The following is a 15,896-nucleotide window of genomic DNA, read 5'->3' on the forward strand; positions in this document are numbered from 1 at the left end:
GAAGCTGAAAGCTTTTTTCTGAGATCGGGAACAAAACAGGGATGCCCACTCTCCCCACTGTTATTTAACATAGTACAGGAGATCCTAGCCATGGCAATTAGACAAAACAAAGGAATACAAGGAATCCAGATTGGTAAAGAAGTGAAACTGTCACTATTTGCAGATGACATGATATTGTACATAAAAAAACCCTAAAGACTCCACTCCAAAACTACTAGAACTGATATCGGAATACAGAAAAGTTGCAGGATACAAAATTAACACAGAAATCTGTGGCTTCCCTATACACTAACAATGAACTAATAGAAAGAGAAATCAGGAAAACTCCATTCACAATTGCATCAAAAAGAATAAAATATTTAGGAATAAATCTAACCAAGGAAGTGAAAGATCTATACCCTGAAAACTACAAGACACTCTTAAGAGAAATTAAAGAGGACACTAACAAATGGAGACTCATCCCATGCTCCTGGCTAGGAAGAATTAATATAGTCAAAATGGCCATCCTGCCTAAAGCAATATGCAGATTTGATGCAATCCCTATCAAATTACCAACAGTATTCTTCAACGAACTGGAACAAATAGTTCAAAAATTCATGTGGAAACACCAAAGACCCCAAATAGCCAAAGCAATCCTGAGAAGGAAGAATAAAGTGGGGGGGATCTTGCTCCCCAACTTCAAGTTCTACTACAAAGCCACAGTAATCAAGACAGTTTGGTACTGGCACAAGAACAGAGCCACAGACCAGTGGAACAGATTAGAGACTCCAGACATTAACCCAAACATATATGGTCAATTAATATTCGATAAAGGAGCCATGGACATACAATGGGGAAATGACAGTCTCTTCAACAGATGTTGCTGGCAAAACTGGACAGGTACATGTAAGAGAATGAAACTGGATCACTGTCTAACCCCATACACAAAAGTAAATTCAAAATGGATCAAAGACCTGAATGTAAGTCATGAAACCATAACACTCTTAGAAAAAAACATAGGCAAAAATCTCTTGGACATAAACACGAGTGACTTCTTCATGAACGTATCTCCCCGGGTAAGGGAAACAAAAGCAAAAATGAACAGGTGGGACTATATCAAGCTGAAAAGCTTCTGTACAGCAAAGGACACCATCAATAGAACAAAAAGGTACCTACAGTATGGGAGAATATATTCATAAATGACAGATCCGATAAAGGGTTGACAACCAAAATATATAAAGAGCTCACGCACCTCAACAAACAAAAAGCAAATAATCCAATTAATAAATGGGCAGAGGAGCTGAATAGACAGTTCTCTAAAGAAGAAATCCAGATGGCCAACAGACACATGAAAAGATGCTCCCCATCACTAGTCATCAGAGAAATGCAAATTAAAACCACAATGAGATATCACCTCACACCAGTAAGGATGGCTGCCATCCAAAAGACAAAGAACAAATGTTGGCAAGGTTGTGGAGAAAGGGGAACCCTTCTACACTGCTGGTAGGAATGTAAATTAGTTCAACCATTGTGGAAAGCAGTATGGAGGTTCCTCAAAAAGCTCAAAATAGAAATACCATTTGACCCAGGAATTCCACTTCTAGGAATTTATCCTAAGAATGCAGCAGCCCTGTTTGAAAAAGACAGATGCATCCCTATGTTTATCACAGCACTATTTACAATAGCCAAGAAATGGAAGCAACCTAAGTGTCCATCAGTAAATGAATGGATAAAGATGTGGTACATATACACAATGGAATATTATTCAGCCATAAGAAAACAAATCCTACCATTTGCAACAACATGGATGGAGCTAGAGGGTATTATGCTCAGTGAAATAAGCCAGGCGGAGAAAGACAAGTACCAAATGACTTCACTCATCTGTGGAGTGTAAGAACAAAGAAAAACTGAAGGAACAAAACAGCAGCAGAATCACAGAACCCAAGAATGGACTAACAGTTACCAAAGGGAAAGGGACTGGGGACAGTGGGTGGGGAGGGATAAGGGCAGGGAAAAAGAAAAGGGGCCTTAAGATTTAGCATGTATAATGTTGGGGGGGCACGGGGAGGGCTGTACAACACAGAGAAGACAAGTAGTGATTCTACAGCATCTTACTACACTGATGGACAGTGACTGTAATGGGGTGTGTGGGGGGGACTTGGTGAAGGGGGGAGGCTAGTAAACGTAATGTTCTTCATGTAATTGTAGATTAATGATAATAAAATGCATTAAAAAAATTACACATCACAGATACAACCTGTGAAGGCACCACCGGACAGACAAGTCAGGCAAGTCTGGATATCAAGGAGGCCAAAGAGAACAAAGATCCACTACAATGAAGACACGAATCCTTTCTCTTGAGGGGCCATGTGAGCTAGCCACTGGTGACATAATTTCTAAAAATAAAACATTTTGCTTCTGAGGTAGTGACCACCCATTCAAAGGTCTGATGACTGCTTAACATATGGTAAGGTTATTGACAAGCCACGGATTCAAGCCAAAATCTCTTCTTCTCAGGCTTTTGGGTTTCTTTCCTAGTGGGTGTTCTTCTTGGCTCAGCAACGGGACAAGACTCTGAAGAGCTTCTCCAGTGGTGGGGCCAGGTGGCCAGGCCTGAGCAACCCAAACTTCTTTTGGCAAGGGAAAGGCATGCGAGAGCTGTCTGGGCATTTAGTAGTTGAACAAAATACAGTAGTCACTTTTAAATCATGTTGTGAAAAGAATTTCTGTAAAAGTCACTTTTTATCACAAAATGTAAAGGTTATTGAAAGTGTCTGCTTCGATCACAAATAAGAGAGCAAGTCTTCAACATTCAATTGCTGTATTTTCCTATATTCCAAAGGAAACAATCCCTTTCAACACTCAAGCTTCAACAGGGTGTTCTTAGAGGGTTATATGAATTGCCAACAGACGCTGTTGGCTTAATCAATCAGTAGTTTGATTCTCTCAGGGAAACTCAGTTCCAGATAAGGATCTTTGCATTTCTCTTAAGTGTGAATTCCGAAGCCTTTTTTGGGAAAGGGATCTATGACCTGTACATTGTTGTATAAATTCACAAAATAAAGTTCCTTAGTCCAGAATGCCTGGATGCTAACTGAGGTATAGCCCTTGAGGGTGTTTTCTTTCCTGTGAATATTCTAAAAATTTGAGGTTTTAGCCAAGATGGTATTGATCCCATTTTGGCTTAATGAGGTTTTCACATATCTCTATCTTTTCTGACAGCCTGTGAATTTAGAATTCCTTATAACACCCTTCAGGTTGAAGCAGGACCATCAGACCTTTCCTGATCCCACTTCTGCTTTCGGGTCTTACGTGACGAGTGGATCTTTTCATGCCGGGTACAGTTTGACATCCGACCAAATCTTCTCCCACATTTTCTGCAACCATATGGTCTCTTAGCCCCATGACTCTGCAGATGAAGCACATATTCTTTATTCTTTGGGAAGGTTTTCCCACACTCTGGACACTTAAATATCTTCTCCCTTATATGGATTCCTTCATGGCGACTCCGATGAGAATTCTGACGAAAATTTTTCCCACACCGAGAACATGAATAAGGTTTCTCTCCTGTATGGATTCGTTCATGTTTATTAAGGTTTGTTTTATGATTGAAGCTTTTCCCACAGTGACTACAGTCATAGGGTTTTTCTCCAGTGTGAGTCCTCTGGTGGGAAATAAGGTAAGAACTTTCATTGAACTGTTTCCCACACAGTGGACAGGTGTACCATCTTCTTGTTCTCTGATTGCAGGTAAGTGCAATAACATTGATATCCACATATTTTGAGAGTTCCTCTAATGGAGCATCATTTTCAATGGTAACTAGAAGATTTCTCATTTTCCTTTTCTTTGGAATGGATATGTCTTCTTTATGGCAATCTGGAGGTTGCTCAGAGATCATGGAACAATCCATTTCATTACAATCTAAAGATTTTTCACTATGATCATCATTCTCTACAAGTTCTTTCTGAAAATCTTCGCCCTCAGGATTTATGTCATTGACTGTTGAGACAAAGAGAGAATTTATTGACCTTTGAGGGATATGACACCAGGTGGGAAAAAAACAAGTCAGATTTTTCATGAAACAATAACCTTGAAAGTAAGAAATATGAGGACTGGCAGATAATTGTTGTGAACACTCCTTTCCACTCTTACTGAGTGTGTAATATATGACCGATAACTCTTCCATACTCACAATGTAAGCACACAGTCCTCTTTTTACTTTTTTTTTAAAAAATTAAATGAGTGGGACTACATATGTTTGTTTTCTACATGAGCACCAGTCACTCACTCCACAAGTTCATACCGGCCTTATATTTCTGTGGACTCATACTGTGTAGAGCACTGAGCTAAGGCCCAGGGGATGAAGGGCATAAATACTAAAGGGTATCACTAGCAATCTCTAGGAGGATAGTAAGTACACGGTAAGATGAATTACTCCCAGGTTTTGACTACATTAAATATTACAATATTATGGCATTAGATAATATAACACCCTATTTCATGAAAAACTGGACACAAATGACCAAAAATAAAGAAGGCATAGCATATTCACATAATTCGTTGATTATTATTTGGGCATTAAAGTGATTACTACTACCTATTAAAAAAAAACCTATGGTAGAGGTCAGCAGTGATCTTTTTGGGGAAGGTAATGGAGTAGCAACTTGGCAGGGGATGTAAGGGATTTCTGAGGTGCTCGGAATATTCAATTTTGGGTGGTAACTAGGCAAATGCATATATTTTGTGAAAATCTGAATTGTACTCTTATGATTTGTTGACTTCTCTGTATTTATATACTTCCAAAAAAAAGTCTGTGTAAAATAATGGATTATAAAGACTAGGTAAACTAAGTGAAAAGAAAACTATGATATGAACAGGTGGGATAACAAGGGACCCCTAAACTGGGCAACAAACTAGAATAAAATAAAGGGTTAAATCAACCACTTAGCTGTGTGGCTGATCCTGAAGCTGGAATGTGAATCTCTGCTGGAGTTAGCAGTTTCATACCAACAGAATTTTTTTTTTTCAAGTATTTGTTTTAATTATTCCCTTATGATAATGAAAATGCTAGCTCAAAGCATATACCAATTTTTACCATAGCTCTTGAGAAGAACTGCCATACTTCTTTCCAAAGAAGGTGTGCCAATTTCAATACAACCATCAACATGTGGATACCAATTTTACCCAATCTTGCCAGCATTAGATATCATTTAAAATATTTAATTGGTATAAAATGGTTTCTTAATGTAGCTTTATTTTGCACTTTGATTACTGCAAACCAGAAACTTATCCATTGGGCTCAGACTTTCATAAATAAAATAAGTTTTATATATTATAAATCTTAATTACTTTATCCCTATCAATATATTTTTTAATTGAAGCCTTCCTTTATAATAACTGTATAACTTAAAACCAGAAAAAAGACTAGTCTTTCAAAATCTGAAAAATTTCTATTGTTTTTCTGGCCATTCTTTTATGATTTATTCTATAGTTAGCTCTATACATTTGGAGTTTAGTATCATGCTGTGTTACTGTTTGTAACATGCCTAATAGTGGTAAAACTAGCCAGAATACCTTCTTCTACCTTTCAAAAAACCTTTGACTATTTGCAGTATAAATAAATTTTGAAGGTACTAATATCTTGAAATGATTTTAAGCTTTCCTTTCCCCAGATTTCTCTCCAATATTTAAGAATCTTCTTTTATATTTACCAATAAAATATCTCTAGTTCACTTGTATTTTATAGCCATTCTGAATGAGAACTTTCATTTCGTGATTAAAAATATTATTGTATATTTACTCCCCATCTACCTACTTTATCACGTTTTGGTTCTCTCCATTTCTAATATTTGTTCTTAACCCCTTTTTCTTATCTTCTTGCTTATCTAAAGCAAGAAGATAAGAAATGATATTAATAGTGATAAGTTAATGATATTAATAGTGATAGGTTTCTTTATTTTTTTTCTCAGTTTTAAGAAGAAACCAGTGTTTTATGAATGATTATAAATGTTAGGTTATATTAAAGGGCTAAATGTTTTGAGGACATTTAATTGACAATCATGCTTTGTCTTATTTTCCTGAAGAGTCAAAGGAATATATTTCACATTTTCTTCAGCGTACTAATTTTTAAAATAAAAAAATTTTTAGTAACTAATATATTTAAATGGCTCAAAAGTCAAAGTCAAAACATGAAAATGTATACACTGAGCAGCTTACTCCAATCCCTGTCCCCATCTATTCTATTCATCCCAGACAGGTATTTTATTAGTTTTTATTCTTCTTTATTTTTTTTTCTTTAGGCAAGAATACATTTTCCCCCCTCCCCCTTTCTTTTATAAAAGGTACTACAATGTTTATTTCTGCTCCTTGGTTAATTTCAGCTGCTATATTCCAATGCATAGAAATTACGTTACAATGTGTAGACACACCATGTTCAGTCAGTACCTACAGATACTTGGACTGTCAATCTTGTGTTTTTACCAACAATACCGCAATTAATAACCTTGTTTGTACATTATTTTGAATGTGTGCTATTCCTATTATCTGTAGGTCAGATTCCCAGAAGTGAGACTGCTGGATCAAAGGGTAAATATATCTGCAATATGGGTAATTACAGATTCACATACACAGGAACTGTCCCATTCTGCATACCCACCAGCAATACACCTCACTCTCAGTTATCTCAACAAATGTGTCAAGTTTCTGATTTCTGAACCTTTGAGTCTTAATTAGGAAGGACTTCCTAGCTCATGGTTATAAAGGAATTCTCTTACTTTGTTTTTTAACATTTAAATTATTTAGGAGGGCTTCAGGGACAATGGTGGAAGAGAGAGAGCCTGAATCCACCTTCTCCCACTTAACAAACAGGGCATTTCACCCTGAAAAATGGAGACTGAAGTAACACCTTCTGTATGAGGGACAGAAAGATAAAATTTTTAAAAAGCCCCAACAGCAGGAGAGACACACACACAGGCCTTCACCAGATCCTCCTTCTGGAGAATCAACAAGACATGCCCTTGATCCTGTAAGTCCAGGAGCAGAGGTGATCTGGATAGGAAAGAAAAATTTTGTGAAGTGACTGATGGTGAGATAACAGAAAAGTTGTCAAAAGGTTCAAGATACAGTACCCAAAGTCGGTGCTGGAAATGTGCCTACATCCCACCAGATTAGAACAAATTTCTAGCTGTTTAGTAAAAGAAATTTAAAAAATGGTAAGACCTAATGTTGATAAGGGTGGAATGAAACTGGTATACCCTAAGTTGACCTCAATGCTTTGGATAATTTTAGCATTATGTTTCAAAGGCCATAAAACTGTTCCTACCCTTTGAAGCAATGGTACACCTGTGGGTTCATCTTTACATAACTAAATTATGGGGAAAACAACATGCAGAAAGGTGTCTGTACCAGACATATTTGTAATAGAAAACCATCCCCACTCATGTATCATACTAAGGGGATAGTTTAGAATTGTGGTATATTCCCTTGACAGAACATAACTTTTACTTTAAAAATCGTAAGTTTAATGGCTCTATAGAAGGGTAAAACAGGGTAATATGATAAATGAAAAGGACAGGGTACAAAATTATAAATATATACTATGACTATGCCTTTGTAAAACACATATTGGAGAAAAATCTAGAAGGACATCTACAAAAATACTCCCTGTTACTGGCTAAATTTGAAAGTCATTCTTTCTGGAAGGTGGCACTAAAAGAGATTTTTTGTTATAGCTATATCTTCCTCTCATGTGTAATTGTTTTTGCAATGAGTATACACTGCTTCTATAATGACAGAAAAAAGATATACTCTTTAAAAGTTGTTGTGAGGACAGTGATATTCCAAGTGTCAAGATTCTTTTTCTTTATTCTCCAAATGTTTGTTAATGATGATATATTACTTTATTATTTTAAAAACTCTATCTCAAAAGGTTCAATAAAAAGATTTATTTTTATTGAAAAAAAATTTTTTTTAATTAATACTTTGATCCATTTGCAGTTTTTCTTGGTGTGCAAAGGCAGGCATAATTCACAGGTACTGAGTTGTCCCAACACTTTTAATCAATTCGCTCTTTACCTGACTGATTGGATCCAAGTTGATCACAAACTAAAATCCCCATGTGTATTTGAGGCTATCTCTGGACTTTTAATTCTATCCCACTGGTCTGTCTGCTCACATGCCACTGTTTTCATAACCAGGCTTTAGTGGCTGCTTTAATACCCGAAAGGGCTGCACCCACCCTGCCCCACTGCTCTTCTCAAGTTTCCTGGTTACTTGTATTTTACATTTGAATTTGAGATCAGACTGTCTAGTTACAGGGGAAAAATCATTTTGGTATTGTTAAAGGGACTAAGTGAATTCATAAATCAACTTGGGAAGAACTGACCTTTTTATGCAAAATCTTCCTAGCCAAGAACATGGCATTTCTTTCCATTCATTCAAATCTACTTGTGTCCTATAGAAGTATTTTAAAGTTTTTCTTAAAATTTTTGCACATTTCGTAATTTATTAGGTGTTTAGAAATCTTTTTTATTTTGTATTTTCTAAATGATTGTTTGCATATATGAAAGAAATAATGACTTACGTATAATAATTTACATCCCATTGCCTTACTGAAAGCTCTTATTTGTAGTAAGTTTTCAGATATTCTCTAGGGTTTTCCAGCTATACAAGAAGTAGATGTATTTTTATCTTTCTCTTAAATTCTCATATATCTCATTTCTTTCTCATTTAACCGTAAGGGCTAATACCTGGAGCACAATGTTAAACAGTAGTGACGTGGGCTTCATGTTTTATCCTGAGTTTTAGCGGGACTGCCTCCCGGTGTTTCCTGATGAAGATGAAGCTGGCTAAAAGGGTAAGCACCCCATTAAGAAAGTATCGTTAATGACTATTTTGTTAAGCCTTCTAATGAAGGGGTTTGTCTTTTGTCAAATATCTTTTAAGTAACTATGAAAATGATCCTAGGATTTTCCTCCTTTTTATCACAAGATAGATCATTTTTGCATTCCTGGAATAAACCTTAATTGGTCATGACAGTTATCAGGTTGTGGTACCTTTGTTATATTAATTTCATAAAAAGAATTTGGAAAACTTTTATCTTTTTCTATACTCTGGAAGTTTTCACAGCATATTGAATTGTCTAATTTTTAAAGATTTACAAGGATTTTCTTGAAAAACTGAGGGTGGTCTTTTTTCTTGGTGCAGAGCTAATTTTTTTTGACAATTTCAATTTCCTCTGTGGAAACTGGTTCGTGTTCAAATCTTACTACTCTTTAGTTTCCTGTTTTCTATTTTTAACTTACTGATTACTAATTTTGTACTAATACACTTTTTCTTTTATCTTGTTTTCCTAACATTGATCCAGAAGCTTACTTACTTTCATTTTTCTAAAGTATACATGTTTTTACAGCCATGACTTTTCTGAGTACCAATATATGTTATACCATAAATTCTGATACATAGTGTTTTCTAGGAAAATTATTCAATTTTAATTTGTATTTCCCCTTTGACCCGAAGTTACTGAATAGTTTTAAAATTTCCAGGTGGAAAGAACCTTTTTTCATGATTTCATCACTAATTTCTAGTTGGATTGCATTACAATAGGTCCTCTTGTATTATTTCTGTATTTTGGGATCTACTGAATCTATCTTTCTTGCATATGTAGTCAATTTGCATCACTCTTCAAAATGTATATACCACAGAAGAGGACAGATATGACCCTAAGAACCACTTCAGAGAATTTAAGTGTTCTACATTTTCAAGTATTTTCATGTGGTTCATTTGGACTGTGAGAGACACACATTCTGTCCTCCTATGTTAAGAGTTTTCCTTTGATTCCTGTCTGCTCAGGGTTCATTCCCTTCCATTTTTCCTTTACAAATTGATCAGATGGTACTAGTGGAATACTGGCTGTATGCTGATGATACCCAAATCTCTAACATCATTACATCTGACTTCTAATATCCCATGTCCAAGTGCCCAGAAAATAATTTCATTTTATTTCCTGCCATGGATTCAATTTCATCTAAAATCCAACCCATCTTCTTCCCAACTCTGCTCCTGGGTCCAAATCCTGTCTCAACCTCATCATAGCTCTTTATAGCTATAATGGTTTTGTACTGCTTATCTTTCTGTGTGAATGACTTATGTTACAAAACAAATTGGTGGGGATCAACAGATGTGAGGCTTAGAACCTTACCCCCTGTTTTGAGAGAAATCTTCTGCATCCGTGGATGTTTTGTTGCCCTTGTCTAGCTTGGATTAATACTTAGTCTATAGGCACACACCTGATCATCTACATTTGCCCTCTTACAGCACTAAATTACGTTTTCTACCTTTATCTTGCATCTACCTACCACTTCAGCATTTTATTTTAAAAAAATAATAATAATAGTAAGGAAGAAATGTGGGATTCACAGATAAATCAAGTATAAAAATCAAACGAATAATCATATCTGACTTGATTGTTTATAGTTCATAATGCGTGATCAAAACTGAAAGTTTCTGTGCTATGACTGCCCTTGCACTGTTCACCATGTAAGAACTTATTCACTATGTAAGAACTTGTTCACCATGTAAGAACTTGTTCGTTATGCTTCAGAAGATTGGACTGTTGAGAATTAGGCTTGGGGTTGATTAATGATTGTGCATTGAGTCCCCTATGCAGAATTTTATTGTTGTTAACAACCATTTGATCAATAAATATGAGAGATGCCCTCTCAAAAAAAAACAAACAAACAAAAAAACAAATTGGAAGCCCTTGGAGGGCAGGAATGGGGACATTATAAATCTTTTTTTTACCAGCTGAATATCAAGTCTAGAACTCAACCCCACTTAAGGAAAAAGCAGTAATATTTATGAAATGTTGGTGAAGGACTCTACGCTTAAATCATCAGCTTTAGGGTTTGAGGGAGGGAAAAAGAAGAGTGCAGACTGGGTCTCAGGGCTTCAAGGGGCATGGCCCAAGTGTTTCTGGAGCTGGCAACATACCCACCAACAAAAATGCTAGCTTTGCCCAAGACCAAGGAAAAACTCAGTCATAAATCTGATTTGTTCATACTTTCCCCCAAAATAGGAGAATATTACATAGAAAAATCTGTGGGAAATTAGCCAGGGCCATTACGTACCATTACCCTGACCATGACCATACAGTGTGCGACAACTACAGAGTCCAATAATCATGGATTTTTGTCACTCTGGGCAACTCAAAAAATCCACTCTCTGCTCCGCTTCATTTTTGGAAGCAAAGAGCCCTGAAGACAAGGTAAAAAGTATTAGGCAACCAGAAAAACAACTTTTAAGGGCCCCTGACTCTAAGGTAGCAGTGTATTTCTAGAGAAAAGCTGAAGCATCTCGAAGCAGCTTCCAGGGAAACTGCCGCCCAACAGTTCATATGTAGCGCTGAGGACACTTGTTAACCAGTACTGGGAAATGAGTACAAAGGAAGAAGTCCCCATTCACTGACCGCAGAGGACAGTCCCTGATAAAATGAGAAATGCAGCAGGGAGGCAGGACAGTTTTGGGCCAGGACTGCAGACTCTGATGTTAGATTCCCTGAATTCAAATCCCTGCTCTCCTATATACTGCAGTGCCACCTTCGGCTAATTTCTTAACTTTCCTCTGCCCCAGTTCCATCATCTGTACAACAGTAGTAATTCCTATATCCCACAGAACAACTGTGATCATTTCATGAGATCCTAAATGCATGCAAAGTACTTAGACTGGTGCCTAGCACATAATGGCCCACAAATGTTTAATAAAGGCCAGACGTTATTTCCAACAATGGCAGAACATATTTTTACTTTCACTAGTAGGCTTCACAGCTATTGAACATCAAGGGAAAAAAAAAAGACTTAAAAGAGTCACATGTTCAACAACTCTTAATTTAAAATTTACCCATGGGGAGAACAGCCCTGGGTTCAGAAAAGGTCTGTTTTCTGCCTGAATGTTTGATGTTAGTACATTAGCAGTAGGCTTTGTTTACCAAGAGAAGTCCCCTCCACCCTTGCAATTCCCAAGATACAGGGGAAATTCCCTCCATAGATGGCAGGCTCTGCTCCATCTAAGAAACAAAACTGAAATGTATGTGTGATTTGATGATGTGAATAGAAGAAGTCTGAGATGAAGGAGAAAAGCACGCTTTTCCTGCAGCATTCAATCTCAACACAGAAAGGACTTGATTTCTTACCCAGTAACTTCATCTCCCCAACACTGCCTTCTTCTTTCTCTGAGGTGGGCTGTTGAGCAGGTTCCAGGCTTATACATTCTTCTTGAGAGTAAAATACATTCAAATCCTCCAAGACCACCAGCTCCTGAAAAAACAACAGACCCCCTTCCTCTTAGTAACAGAGGTTCCGTGACAGCACTGCTGGTAAGAAGACTGAGACGCAAAGGTCAGGGAAGGTTTGGCAACAGGCACCTGTACATTTCATGCAGATAGCACAGATGGGAAAGAGGGGCCAGAGGAAAAGAAGACAAGTGTACAAGGAGGTAGTAAAAAATGAGCCCATTCTCCTGGCTGACCCCCAAGAGTGTGTTTTTATACCTGGGCTGGCTGAGCAGGGAGGGATACAAGAGCAGAGAAGGTGATACATTCAAACAATGAATAGGAAACCTGAACCCACCTCTGGCTCAGCTTTCAAAAACAGAGAAACTATTTGCTGTTTCTGCTGGATTCCTTCTTTGGACAGAAGCCTCAGTAAGGGACGAGGCTGCCCTGGGGGAAGAGAACAGAGTGGTTAATGGAAAAATCAGTGACTCTAATATGGAGGCTCTACCCATACCTTGAGGCCAGACTGTCCACACAGCCTCTTTTGGCAGGCAACTCCTGTTTTTTTCTGCTCCTGAGAGCCCAGTCAGAAGTTAAGCCATAACCACAGGGTCTTGAACCTATATGGGATCTCCTCATGAAAAAAACGTGTACCTTTTAAAATTCTCATTACTACTAAAGAAGAGACTGGGGGAAAGTAAATTCTGAAGATGTCCACAACAGGCACAAATTTCTCAAATTCCACATAAATGGAAGCCAATTCAGTAATTCACCCATATTGCTTAATCCTAAAAATTTCTCCCTGACTCCCCTCTGAAGGGGTAAAAATGACACCACAGAAAAGATGCAGTATTTATTCTGTGGCTTTACACACACCATTCCAGAAAACCACTCAAGCTTCAGTTTGAAAAAAAATACTCCCTTTCCCCAACATGTTATCAGAATCAACTCCTTTTTTCAATACCCACCACCCCAACTTGACTTCATTACCGACATGGAAGTCTATCTCAGCTCCCAGAAGCATCTCCTCCAATTCTAGTTTTTACCTCTGTTCCGAAGGTTTGCGCTCACATCCTTCATAATAACCAGGGTCTCCCTGACTTTCTTATTGGGCTGGTTCAGGCTTGACTTGGGTAAGAAGGTGAGGAAGTGCTCCAGAACCAGTTGATGGATGGTCTTGGGCCCACTTGTAGCATCTCGATGTAGGTCTTGGCCCAGCCTGGAGTCTGGAGGAACTCTCAGTATAAAGGACCGCTTTGACTTGAGACGCATGGGAACCACTTTTGCAGCCATTGTGCCTTGAATCACACACCACACTCGTTTCTGAAGAGCTCTGAGAGTCACCTCTTACTGAAGGAAATTTGTCATACAGCCAAGCTGCAGGCGACAGAACAATGGGTTACCCACAAGCTCCGTCAGGGCATGTCTCCACTCCAATATGCGTCTTAGTTAGTGAGGCCATATGAGATCCAAACCAGAAAAGGCGAGATAAGCTGGGGTAGGGAACTCATAACTGAAAGGGAAGGTCCCTGAACTGGGTATTCTCAGCAAGACCTGAAAGATCTTGAGAATAAAGTCGGAGGATATCCAAACCCAAAGGGCCAAACGGAAGGAGCAGAGGTAGCCATCAGAAGACCAGGGCCATCCTCCTGAGAAACGTGAAGTGCAATTTCCACTGGGGAGAGCAGTTTAATCATACTGGTGGAAACAGCAATGGGTTAGAAGGCAGGAAATCTAAGGTCCAACACCGAGGGCATCTGCTTAGAAGTCTGCTAAGTGACTGAATCTGGCCTCCGTTGCCCTTCAAGGGGTGGGTGAATGGCTCAAAGAGCAAACGCAAGGCCGCATGCGGTGTCCACGCAAGCCCCGCCAACTCCTTTCCGCCGTCAAAGCCGTGTTGAGAGCGGCCCGGCAGCCCGGTAGGATCCACTCTGGAGCCTCTACCCCCGGCCAAGGGGCCCCTTTACCGTCACCGGCAACACTGAGGCGCGTTCCCGGCTCCCTATCCGGCCAAGCTCCTCCAGCAGCCGACTTCGCTCCGCTCCCGAGAGGCCACCTCGGCCTGGTTCCGCCCTCGCGGGCTCCTCACCTCTCGTCGGCTCTGCGACCCCGGGCCGCTCGTTGGGGACCGCCAAGAGACACAGGCTCGGGGAGAGACCGGGAAATTGGGAGCGAGATGCCGAGCCCTCCCCTCGCCCTTCCGAGTGTCCTCACAGGCCGCAGGCGACGATTGGAGGGCGCCTCCTTCAGTTGAAGAGGACGGCGGGGGCGCGGTGCCTTCTGGGAGGCCGAGCGCCTTGATCGCCGTGACATCACGCCCGGTGCCTCGTTTCCGGTGCGAAAGCCTGGTCTCCCCGCTTGGAGCGGACAGTCCGCACCTGAGAAGGCGAGGCTCGAGGGCTACTGGCGGAACGCCCCGGGCCAGAGGGAGGCCACGCTGGTGGCAGGCGCTCTCTTTGTGGCGCTGCCTGGGACACAGACATCAGAAGGCCAACTCCCGCTCTGCATGTCAGGCGGCACCACACCAGGTAGGGCTAGGCTGCTCCTGAGCCTGCTGGGAAATGTATTTCGGTTCCGAACAGTCAATGAGGGGCCGCTAGGCGCTGTGTAAGGGGGCGGGGCAAGTCCGAGGCTCGCCCGGAAGTGGGCTGTCTTCCCAACCGGAAGATCTGACCGGAGTCGCGGCTGCTTCCGCCACAGCCTCCCGGTTGGGTCGGGGCTGCGGAGGTATTGAGTGGGCATAGTGGCGATTAAGTCCCCTCCAGGGACCTTACAGCCGTCCATTCCGGCCGGGGGTGCCTAGGTCCGAGTCGGGCAACCCTCCCCTCTCCGCTCCCCGTTGCCAACTTCTACACTGCGGTCTGGACCGGCCATCTTATTTTCTAAAAAGCCTGGGCTTCCTCGAGTCATCTCCTCTTCCGCCCTCAATTTCAGCTTCTCCCGGACTTTTGACAGCGTCTTTTTTCTTTGCGTTGTTCGCTTACTCGCCTCATTCCCCAGTGAGGCACTGATCAGGGTTGGGAGAACCCTTACGCTCAAGGTAGCACCAGACTCCAGCGGCATGCCTTTTCCTAATGCTAGCAATACGTGACTCACATCTATGGCTTAAAATATCTTAAAAAGAGACTAGTGTCAAAACTCTGTGACACCAACATTTTTCTAAAAAATAATAGCTACCTGTCCAGAAGTCAAAATTATTAAAACGACCAAACTTTAATCAAAGCACAGTTTGAGCTAAGAGTAGGAAAGACTACTAAGAGCCAAAATTGATCTGAAAATATGTGGGCCTATATGAAAGGGTACCATTTCAACTTAGTGTGAAATAGATGGTGCTAGCAAAAATTGTTTGTTCTGGGGAAAGAGTAAGACTTCCATCCTTACACTATACACAAAAATGGAATTTAGTGACCAAAAAAACACAAGCGAACATTAATGTTGAGTAAAACAGCCTTAAAGTAAAGTATAAATGTGTGTGACTTTTTATAAAAACAATTATTAATGAAGTCAAACAAGTAATAGCCTAGCAAATACTTGTAAAAAAATAAACCAAAAAAGAATAAGACATTCCAGACATGCAAAGAGCTCCTGCCAACTGGCAAAAGACAAAGGCAAAAGACTATGAGGGCATCCCACAGAGGAGGAAGACTAG

At 39.9% G+C, this 15,896-nt stretch overlaps 1 protein-coding gene across 1 annotated transcript; it reads right to left on the reverse strand.

The window, feature by feature from the left end:
* Positions 1–2,674: 2,674 nt before the first annotated feature.
* On the reverse strand, positions 2,675–14,517 carry ZNF200 (zinc finger protein 200). Its single transcript, XM_036920370.2, has 5 exons — positions 14,337–14,517; positions 13,294–13,624; positions 12,603–12,694; positions 12,167–12,290; positions 2,675–3,978 (listed from the first exon to the last, which is right to left on the reverse strand). Exons 2-5 carry the CDS (start codon positions 13,538–13,540, stop codon positions 3,233–3,235), a joined length of 1,209 nt encoding a protein of 402 aa, XP_036776265.1. The 5' UTR covers positions 13,541–13,624; positions 14,337–14,517; the 3' UTR covers positions 2,675–3,232.
* Between the last annotated feature and the right edge of the window lie 1,379 nt (positions 14,518–15,896).

The sequence above is a fragment of the Manis pentadactyla genome, chromosome 10 (genome assembly GCF_030020395.1).
Source record: "Manis pentadactyla isolate mManPen7 chromosome 10, mManPen7.hap1, whole genome shotgun sequence".
NCBI classification, from domain to species: Eukaryota; Metazoa; Chordata; class Mammalia; order Pholidota; family Manidae; genus Manis; species Manis pentadactyla.